The sequence below is a fragment of the Lactuca serriola genome, chromosome 6, assembly GCF_051521515.1.
Source record: "Lactuca serriola cultivar US96UC23 chromosome 6, Lser_US96UC23_V15, whole genome shotgun sequence".
Lineage (NCBI taxonomy): Eukaryota > Viridiplantae > Streptophyta > Magnoliopsida > Asterales > Asteraceae > Lactuca > Lactuca serriola.
Window position 1 is genome coordinate 163,919,896 of NC_136413.1, and position 10,403 is coordinate 163,930,298.

Below are 10,403 nucleotides of genomic sequence, written 5' to 3' on the forward strand. Positions count from 1 at the left end.
TCAAGAATGTTATATATTTCAGGAGCTAGATCAGTTGCCGATGAACAAGTCAGAATTGCCTCAACAAAAATAGATGGAAGGAAAGTCAGTCAAAAGCTCGAGTAAGAACGAGAGGAAGAAGAAGCAGTCGAGCTCAGAGAGAGAGAGAGAGAGAGAGAGAGAGAGAGAGCAACCATGAACTAGCCAAACCTTTCAAGACCGATTAAAACTAGACCTACTTTGTAATCTAATTACAACTAGATCTACTTTTATCAGGATTTGATAGTTTCTAAAATTCATTTTTTGTTGCAGCAATTTAGAGCTCATATAACAAGCTACAAAAAATCCAACAATGCTCCGACCGATTTAGAACCCACATCTTAATAGGATCATTAACAGGTGAACCAAACATCCTCTAGTTGTTTTTCTCAAATTCAATTCCATTAGAGATGGCAAAAAAACCCGTACCCGATGGGTACCCGAAACCCTAACCCGATTTGACCGGGGATGGGGAAGGGGATGGGTATTACCTGAATATAAAAAGCGGGGATGGGGATGGGGATGGGGATGGTTCTACTTGTCGGGTACCCATACCCGTACCCGAAACCGGCCCCGATGGTTACCCGATATATATATATATATATATATATATATATATATATATATATATATATATATATATATATATATATATATGTAATATTACTTATGTTTTTATTTTTAATAATGCATAAGCAAATTTTTAGTAGACAAAGTAAGGTTTTTTAACAATCAAAAATATAGTTTTGGGAAGAATTTTTATGTCTTTTTTTTTTTTGCAAAAAATGATTTTATTTGTCACCTTGAATGTTATTGTTCGTGTTTGAAGACATTCAGTGATTATAGTGTTTTATATTGTTCTGTTAATTTTTGTTTTGTTGGTTAATATATAATTATGAGTTATTTTTCATAAAAGTTCAAAACTTTGTAACGGGGAAAAATCTCCGATTACCCATTGGGGATCCCCGATACCCATTGGGGATGGGGATGGGGATAGATTTTTAATCCCTGATGGGGACGGGGATCGGGATTCGGGGATGGGGATGGGGAACACGAAACCCGGTATACCCGTACCCATTGCCATCCCTAAATTCCATTATGTCTTATAAAACTCAACAGAAGAACTTAAACGAATCTCCATCAATGCCATTTTTGTAACCAAAAACACAAACCATCAATGCACACAAATTATTTTAATCATATCTATTAAGTATACGAATATTTATGTTAAAGTTAGGGTTAATGGCATAATATATTAACCACTTATTATCAATGAGCACTTTGATTAATTAATCGTTTAATTGCACTTACAAAGCCACTCAAGGTCCTTTTGTATTTATATTTAGGGATAATGACTTAAAATGGTAATATATTTTTCCATTTGTACGCATTTGGTCATTAAGTTTTTTTTCGTCCACATTTACCCCCTTCAACTTGTTAAAGTGTACACATTCAGTCCTTATGACCGGTTATTCCAGGTTAGTCGGGAAAATAACTTAATAGGGTAATATATTTTTTATTTTGTACATGTTTAGTCCTTAATATTTTTGTACACATTTAGTCATTAATATATATTTTTTTGTTTCAAAATTAGTCATTTTTGTTTTTGTACTCATTCAGTACTTATTAATAATTTCTTTAGGTTTTCTCACGACATCTTACATGGGACAATCATTGATGAAGTGTGTGGGGTTGTTGATGTTTATGTGTAACGTCTCATTTTCACAACAAAAAATTTTCATTTTTAAATAAGGCAAAAATCCCTAATTATAAATCCACTAATAAGAAAAAACGTTTATTCCAAAATACATTTATCGAAAATTAGTGTAATATAAGAAACGTGGAATCCTCAATACTGTTGATGAGTGTAATATTAAAATAGGAACATAATTACAATTCCTTCAAAAAATCATTTAAACAAAATCTACAATTCAAGTACAATTACATTTTTAACTTATTTAAACGAAAACTACAATAAAAATCAAGGCTAAAAAATGCAACTTTGACTAACAATAATTATGTAAATATGAACATAACAAAGGATAAAAATGTAACTTTGACTAGGTCAAATTAAGCTCTTAAGTTTCACAAGCCAAATATTTTAATGCTCGAGATCTAATCTATAATATTTTCGAGTGGCTCGAGATCCAATCTACTTGAGTCGAGTCAATTTTCAATATTTTTCAAATCGGTCTTGAATAACTTGAGCTCTACTCAACTTGAATCAAGTCAATTTCAAAAATTTTGCAGAGTTGTTTTTAAAATTTTAAATTAATCTTAAATAAAATGAAACGTACACTAAATATATCATAACAATTTCAAGTTTTAAAAAAATAATGTTAAATAAATACTTCATGTGACCGTCAGGTTTTTTGATGGGACAAAACCTTGCAGTTTTTATCCAATCAACATCAGTCCTAGTCTAATGCATACCAAACGCAGTACAAGACTGTGTTCCATCAATCCATCCATCCTATCTACCTAACAAACAAAACAAACTTCTAAAGTGGAAATGTGAATATTAAATACCTTGACTACAGTTCCTCCTTTATAGAACTCTGTTGGCTTGTTTTTTCCTTATTCTTCTTAATAAAACTAGTAATCTTATCCTTGCTTCTCTTTCCACTATATTGCAACAATTTTCCACTTGCTGACTTGAAGTACAATGTAGGGTAACCCTTAACATCAAACCCTTCATGCACAATATCATTTGCAGTTGCATCCTATAAAAATTATATACAAAATACCTCATTCAGCTTCACATCAAACATGCATAAAGTGCTAGACACTTTGTTAAGATAACTCTTTGTATATAATGAATTTGAAAATGTCAATGGATCTTACAATCTTAGCAATGATAACATCCGCATCATTTGCAAATGAAGCAGCAATTTTATCCAAAATTGGAGCCAACTTTTTGCAGTGTCCACACCACGGGGCGTAAAACTCCAACAAAACTGTAGTTTATAACTCAAGAATTAATTAATAATAGTAATAAACTAATAATAAAACATGAGTAATTTAAGTAATGAAGTGATGTTTTGCATACCGTTTTTGCCTGATTTGAAAACAATGTCATTGAAATTGTCAGCAACAACCACCTTAACTGGTTGATTATTAACCTCGGGTACAGGCTCGGATTTCACATATGGTGTAACTTTTCCATCCTGCATTTTTATTGTATCTGTTTGGTTGGATGGAATGGAATGAAGATGGACGAAATGGATAAATGGAATTAGCAAAGGAATGGAATGATCAATTACATTCCATTACCATGTTTGGATGGTTTGTACTTTGTAGGAATGAAATAGATTGTAATATGAATATTTTATATTATATGTAAATACAATGTATAGTTTTAACTCTATGCTATACTTTATTTAATTATAACTAATTAATTTTTTTTATATTTCTAACTAAAACCCAAATAAGATTGTAATAAAATATATTTTTTAGTTATTGTCAGAAAAAAGTTGTAGTTTAATTAAAATCATGAAATTTATGAAGGAAGTTTGTGTCCTTAAAAATTTCATAGATAGAAATAGGTTATATTACAATTTTTCATTTCATTCCATCACACATAAAACAAACAATATATTTTCATTTCAAACACATTTAATTCCTTCCCCAATTATATTGAAATGAATCAATCACCTTGTACTCCTTCAACCATGATTCAATGTGATGAGGCTCTACGTTTGGTTTCACATACTTCTCTTTATCATCATTTATAACCATCACAGGAACATGGTCTTCCTTAATTCCAAAAAACTGTTGATCAAAACCATTAAGAAAAATAGGAATTAACAACATATTATTTCAAATCATTTTTTAGTGACGGAATTGAATCCGTCACTATTTCCTACTTTTCTAGTAGTGAGTAAGAGATACTAACCTGGAAAGCACCTTGACTAGCTTCAACATCTCCAATTAGAAAACTTATTCCCTTTCCCTTGTGCTCATTAGCAATGTCTTGATATTTGGATTCAAAAGCACCAAAAGGCTTGCTACTAAAGTTCACAAAAAGCATAGCCTACCAATTCCATAGTATCTCCTTACAAAACTTTTTTTTTCTTTTCTTTTTTTGGTAATTTGCCCACTTTGATATTTTGTCCCCAACATAAAGAATTTTGTGGGTCCGCTTAAAAAAATAGATAAAAAAAAAGTACATATCAATTAATTTTTCACCTTTGCATTGGGAGTGTTAAAGAATTTGATGACGAACGGGTGATTCTTTGGATCGTGGTTAAAGACGGTTCCAGTAGGAATGGTTGCTTCCTCAACGAACTTCTCTAATGCATCCAAATTAAAATCCTGCAGATTAAAATACAATTTTTGTCTCATTGACATCAGTCTCAGTCACAGTAAATGCCAAACACAATATAATATATTTTGCCGTGTCACGTTTGTAATAGACAGGAATAAACACATTAAAAGATTACCTCAAAATCTACTACAAGTTCATCAAATGGCTTGAATAAACGGACAATGGGCCCCGATACAGACGAATCACCTCGTGGTAAAAGTTTTGCATCTAATGTATGAGCAAATTCATAATCCGAACGCAAATTTTCAGCTAAAGTCAAAAATACCCTGAAACTTTCTCCAGAAAATTCAGGGAACACTCCAACCTAGGACAACAAACAAACACGTTACTCACGGCACAAAAAAATAATAGCAGTTTATGCAAAGAGAACGACTTAACGGAGAATGTCAGAAAAATGAGGCTTTCTCTTTATATTTTAACTTATTTATCCATGCAACATTTAATAAGAAGAAAAGAAAAGAAATAGGACTTACAATAACGATATTATCTCCATCAACAAGAGCATTGCCCTCTTCTGTAGATGTTATTTCAACAGAAGCGGGCCCGGCTTGTTTCTTCAAGTAAGAAACTATTCCTTGTGCATCTCTTGGTCCTTTGTAATCTTGAATAGTTTTTCCTCCATCTCTAATGATTTTAAGTGTTGGGAAACCTTTTATGTCATACTCACTAGCCAAATCTTTGTTCTTTTCATCATTGGCATCAACTTTTGCTAAAACAATCATGGGGTTGTTACTACTCAATATAGAAGCAGCTTTTTCAAACTGAAAAATCATTAAATAAATCATGAGCTCATAAGGAATATATGTAACCCAACTAACAATGTACAAGCATTTGAAAAAATCATTTTTCACAAACCGGTCCCACAATCAGCAGGTAGGAAGTACAAACATTTTTAAAAATCAATCCCAATCCAATACAGAATGTCCAACCACATATATATTATGTTGAGGATGAAAGATTGAAAGTTACCTCTGGATCAAGTTTCTTGCAGTGGCCACACCTATGTTGTTAATGAACAAATCAAGATGTTAACAATGTCATTTCATTAATCTATGTTCAATGTCAATGCAACAAAAATTGAAAAAAAAAATCTTTTATAAACAATGCAAGAGTATCATAATAAATGTCACCGCAATCCGATTAATAATACACAGAGAAAATGGTGATCGATCTGAGAGTACGTGGTGCAACAACGATAAAACAAACAATTAATTAAATATGTAAACAATGGAGTTATGGAGGTTCTTACCAAGGTGCATAAAAGTCGACGACGACAAAATCATGATTGCTAATAGTTCCGGTGAAGTTGGATTGATCGAGAGTCAGAACGAACTCTTTCGATTGTGATGATGAGTCTTTAGTAGTATGGGCAGCGACACATGATAATCCGCCAACATACAACGGCGTTAGAAGAGAAAATAGGAAGACGATGATCGGAACCCTAGATGACGCCATTTCCGGAATGTTGTGGTAGCTGTTTAGATTCTTCCTCTGTAAAATCTTCCGAGATCGAGTTGAACTGAAAAATAGCGAGACCCGGTAGCCATTGCCGTACTCGCAGCAATTCGGTATTCATAAATCATAGTCATCATTCCCACGTGGCATTTCGGTTGATTTTTAGTCGGGTGTAGTTTATAATTCAAACATAGGCTAATTTTGCTTTTATATATATATATATATATATATATATATATATATATATATATATATATATATATATATATATATATATATATATATATATATAAAGCATAATTAACCTATTTTATTAAATTTGGATAATGTGTTAATTTAATATCTTATACTAATAGTATTAAATTCATTGCATTTATGTGATATTATATGTTTTTATGTGGTTCTAGGTCACATATAGCTACCATTAAGTAATTTGTTGTTGCTCCCGGAAGTATTATGATCAAACAAGTCCTTGCTAAAGTAGTTGTTTATAAAAACACCGGGTAGTTGATGGGAGTAGTTTATGATTGCACGTTTCCCATAGTCCACATGTGTAGTAACATCCTTCAAGGTATTTTTGGAATGCATCAAATCCTATCTTAACTTCAAAAACATGTGCCTCACTTGCCACAACACCCTAAACCCGCAATTGATATACATTTACTTAGGATAAGGAATTCGGAGGTTTTGAGAATAAAACATACTACACAAAGCTACTTTACATCATGTCAACATTCCTATAATGCGTATTATTTAGTATATTATTTACAAAGTTGCCGTTTTTTTTCTATAACATTGTCCTATAGAAAACATTGTTTTTGTAACATACATATGCTCTTTACTTGATTAATCATTCAATATATTATAGCCTTTATATTTCATTTTGACTAATTGTGTTGAGCCAGACACGTGTCTTTCAATCAGAAAGTAACCTAATTCAAACACAACCTCAAAAGATCATAAGAAAATGGACAACATTAAAAATACTCACAGTAAACAACTATATCAATCAATCATTGCATCTCTACATACTCTCAAGGAAAGCCAAAACCAAAATATAAATGCACACTCTATAAATAATAAAAAAAATGGAAGAAAAAAAACTGTAATCAGTTCCCAAGTAGAGATGTCAAAAGTGCCAAAACAGCAATGACAATGATAATATTGAGAAAATAGTTAGACTGAAGAGGCTTATCAGGGCTTCCTCCAACAGCTTCATATTCTGCTCGAATCTTCTGCTTCATGTTATCTGAAAGCTCTCTCTGCAAATTCAAATATTTCAACTTACCATCTCAATCTCCATTATTAACATTTCAGCATTGCTTCATTGCATTGCATTCTGGTATTATTTTTAAATTATTCCTTAACAAAACAAGATAGTTGTTGTGTATCTTAATCCTGCACCAATCAAACACAAAAAAAATCTAAACCATCTGCAAAAAACCATATGTACCCTTATCTATTTTTAACTTTTTAAGCATTATTATTTTATCCAGCATGTAATATAGAAGGGCGTTATGGTAAAAAGTAAAACCTTTCCGGATGAGTATTTTGCTGCTACAAATTTCTCAGGTACTGCTGCTGCAGGTTCATCATTAATTGAAAACCCCTGACAAATTCATATATTTTTTTTTTTTGTAAAAAATAGGTTGCTATAAATGAGAAAAAAGATATATTTTATAAAAACAATAGAACAGATTCTACAAACCTCGGTAGGATCAAACTTAGCTCCAAGGTTGCTGAGTTTAGCATGTGCTTCAGCATAGTCATCAAAAAATGCTTTTTCATCTTCTGCATATTTCTCAGCAAATACCTGAAAACCAAATCATTTTTACTTTTACATAAACAAATTCAAAATTTATCAAATAATTTTTTATTTTTTTCACCTTAAATGATGGATCATCAAAAAGGGCAGCATCTGTAGGCAAAACTAGTAGATCTTCATCTCTTCTTTCTTTAATATCCTGTTTACATATTCATTGATGTTCACTATTTTTCTTACAACTCATAAGATTAAGAAAAGCAAAATAATAATAATAATAATAATGAAAAATTGTTATATCATTACCTTGAAGTAGGAATTATCAAACTTTAGCCACTTTTCAGTCCAAGATTGTCCCCCTGGGGCTCCAGGCCCTTCTTTCTGTCATATAATCAACGTTTACTTGTTAGGTTTAAATTTGATCGATAGTGAAGGGTATTTTTGGTATTTTAATTGTTTCCTACCGTATATTTAGTCTCTGGCTTTCCCCAACCACTGCGTTCAGGTCTGGATCTCCCCAAAGTGTGGGCCCCGGATAATGCAACTATTTCCTGCAAATCCAAATTATAAAACATCATATTGCAATTAACATTTTACATTTTTACATATAAAAAAATAGCGATCTAATGATCTCAACCTTATCATTCAATCCCATTCTGTAGAAAACATCACGCAAGTGAGAAGCAGGTGAAGGTGGGCCCGCATCTAAATCATGAAATGAAAAAAAGTTAGAAACCCAAAAAATATCTATAAAAGAAAATTTAAAGAGAAATGATGATATTAGTAATGACACCTGGGAGTCTCCCTTCTTCTGGACACTGATCAGGTGTAGAAACATCAACACGTCCATACTTCATAGGAATCTTGGGACCTCCAGCCTCCTGTGATTGTTATTATGTTAAGTAAAAATCAATGATAGAATATATTGTTTTTTGTAAATTTATTAAAAAGATTCTAAAAGTGACCTCAATAGCTGTAGCACTTGCTAATTGAAACAAGTCTGCATAAGTTATGGTTGCATACTTGTCTTTGATAGGCTGGAGAAGCTTGAGAGCATTTACAAGCCCTGTAATAACATGAAGGAATATTAAAAATAGAAAAGGAAAAAGATTAAAGAAAAAGGTAAAGGGTAGTAAATAACTTGCCAGCATTGGCTGCGTGCTTCTGTTCAACTTCAAACCTTAAACTTCCATTAGCTCCACCTCTTTGAGGCCATTCTTCAATATTCTTATTGTAAGTTCCAGCATCATGCCATCCTAGGCGAACCTATTGCAGATGAAGAATCAAAGTTTATAGTTAGAAGGGTAAATTTGAACTTTCACTAGTTTATATTTCTTTGTTGGGTAGTAGATAGTGGCTACTATAGTTTCCTGAGTTGTTCTTTCTTTACTTCAATCAATAGCTAAGTGCCCTTGATTGATCCCTACTGAAATTCTTCTCAAACAACAGATATCAGTTAGCAAACATCAAAAACATGCAAGTCCCTACTTGATAATTGATATGGAATATATTTCAACAGATATCAGATAGCAAATTTTGTTACCAAACTTACCTCTCAACTTGATTATATGAAAATTTTGTTACCAAACTTAATTGATATAGAATCTACTTCAACGAAATTTAGCGAAGTAAAATGAACTTTAAATTCACTGCTAGAAACTACATTAATGTTTGTGTTCAATAACGGATCCTGATTAATTCTGTATTTGGAATGTTTAGTGAGGCAGGAGAAAGTAGTAAATATTAGGTCAAAATAGATACAATCGGGTAAGGTTTTAAAATTAACCATAATAGGATGACAGTAGGTAGTCTTGAGGAGTTCTTTAATGTCTTCTCTAGCAGACTTGAGCTGATCAGGGTTAGATGCAAAGCATTTCGTGGTAACCACTGCGCCGAAATCACCACTGGACGAATGAAGCTTTGTTCGTTTCTGCAATAAATCGATAATGAGAAGGATTAAAACATTTGTGATGAATGAGGGAGGGAATGGAGAGAAACCTGATGATGAGATAATTTGAGGCATTTGAGAGATGCAGCGACAGAAGAGGACGAAGAGAGGAAATGGAATGAGAGGGACGAAGGTCTGGCGGTGGTAGTTGGAGAAAGTGAAAGGAGACGAGGAGTGGCGGAGGAGGTGGCGGAGCCACCGGAAAGAGCCATTGGCGAGGGTGTAAGAGAGGAACAGTTAGCCGCCATTGAAATTGGATGTTGATCAGAAAATCTCAGAATGAATAAGAAGTACGACTGATCCTATCTCCAAAAGCCACAAAAGAGGAGGACAAGAATCCAAAACAAAATTTCACTTCCACCACCACCAACGGAAAATATGAAAATATTATTTAAAAAGTAATTATGTCGATCAAATAGCATATATTTATTAATTATTAATTTATTATATAAAAATATTGTATTTTATTTTCTGTTTATATACTAGTACTTATTTATATTTTTTATTTGTATTTAGATCATTTATTAAATGTTTAATCGGTACCAAATCAGTTTTGAACTTTTGATAGAGGTAACATCTTGTGAAGAAGCTTTTCTTATTGTTATTATTGAAAGAAAAAATGTGTATCATTTATAGTGGGTTCCAGTTTCTTAATATACTAAGTATATTTAACTCTATTTTAAGATTAAAAATAGTTTTTAAAACCAATGAAAATTAATTATTTAGTGTGAATCAAAGAGTGTGAACGAATCTTTTGATGGTCGATTCTCACAAAACATAAAGAAACAAAAGAACATGATTTGTTTGACTACAAGAACCATGCCAAATTTGAAATAAAGAATAAACTAAACAATGTTTAGAAATTATTCTTGTAAACAAAGCACCATAAGTCT

General features: G+C 32.1%; 2 protein-coding genes across 3 annotated transcripts; both read right to left on the reverse strand.

Annotated features, from left to right (window-relative positions):
• Positions 1 to 2,341: 2,341 nt before the first annotated feature.
• On the reverse strand, positions 2,342 to 5,948 carry PDIL1-1 (PDI-like 1-1). The gene is made up of 10 exons (XM_079005043.1): positions 5,595 to 5,948; positions 5,315 to 5,345; positions 4,819 to 5,106; positions 4,461 to 4,649; positions 4,207 to 4,332; positions 3,914 to 4,051; positions 3,673 to 3,789; positions 3,068 to 3,185; positions 2,863 to 2,975; positions 2,342 to 2,741 (listed from the first exon to the last, which is right to left on the reverse strand). Exons 1-10 carry the CDS (start codon positions 5,798 to 5,800, stop codon positions 2,553 to 2,555), a joined length of 1,515 nt encoding a protein of 504 aa, XP_078861169.1. The 5' UTR covers positions 5,801 to 5,948; the 3' UTR covers positions 2,342 to 2,552.
• Positions 5,949 to 6,755: 807 nt separating this feature from the next.
• TAPX (thylakoidal ascorbate peroxidase) lies at positions 6,756 to 9,873 on the reverse strand. 2 transcript variants are annotated; one of them, XM_079005044.1, is made up of 12 exons: positions 9,561 to 9,873; positions 9,349 to 9,492; positions 8,708 to 8,828; positions 8,528 to 8,628; positions 8,356 to 8,443; positions 8,200 to 8,267; positions 8,027 to 8,113; positions 7,869 to 7,943; positions 7,687 to 7,764; positions 7,509 to 7,613; positions 7,335 to 7,409; positions 6,756 to 7,062 (listed from the first exon to the last, which is right to left on the reverse strand). In XM_079005044.1, the coding sequence occupies exons 1-12, from the start codon at positions 9,756 to 9,758 to the stop codon at positions 6,910 to 6,912; spliced, it is 1,293 nt and encodes a 430-aa protein (XP_078861170.1). In that variant the 5' UTR covers positions 9,759 to 9,873; the 3' UTR covers positions 6,756 to 6,909. The 2 variants fall into 2 exon arrangements, with proteins under 2 accessions (XP_078861170.1, XP_078861171.1); XM_079005045.1 differs by having other exon boundaries at positions 6,853 to 7,198.
• Positions 9,874 to 10,403: the final 530 nt, after the last annotated feature.

Coding starts and splice junctions, on each gene's coding strand:
- PDIL1-1 (XM_079005043.1), bottom strand. CDS start 5,800: ATGGCGTCATCTAGGGTTCCGATCATCGTCTTCCTATTTTCTCTTCTA. Junction 4,650..4,818: donor ATGGAGATAATATCGTTATT/GTAAGTCCTATT, acceptor TTGTTGTCCTAG/GTTGGAGTGTTCCCTGAATT. Junction 3,790..3,913: donor CTAGTCAAGGTGCTTTCCAG/GTTAGTATCTCT, acceptor TTTGATCAACAG/TTTTTTGGAATTAAGGAAGA.
- TAPX (XM_079005044.1), bottom strand. CDS start 9,758: ATGGCGGCTAACTGTTCCTCTCTTACACCCTCGCCAATGGCTCTTTCC. Junction 8,268..8,355: donor AGAAGAAGGGAGACTCCCAG/GTGTCATTACTA, acceptor TTCATGATTTAG/ATGCGGGCCCACCTTCACCT. Junction 8,114..8,199: donor GAATGGGATTGAATGATAAG/GTTGAGATCATT, acceptor TTGGATTTGCAG/GAAATAGTTGCATTATCCGG.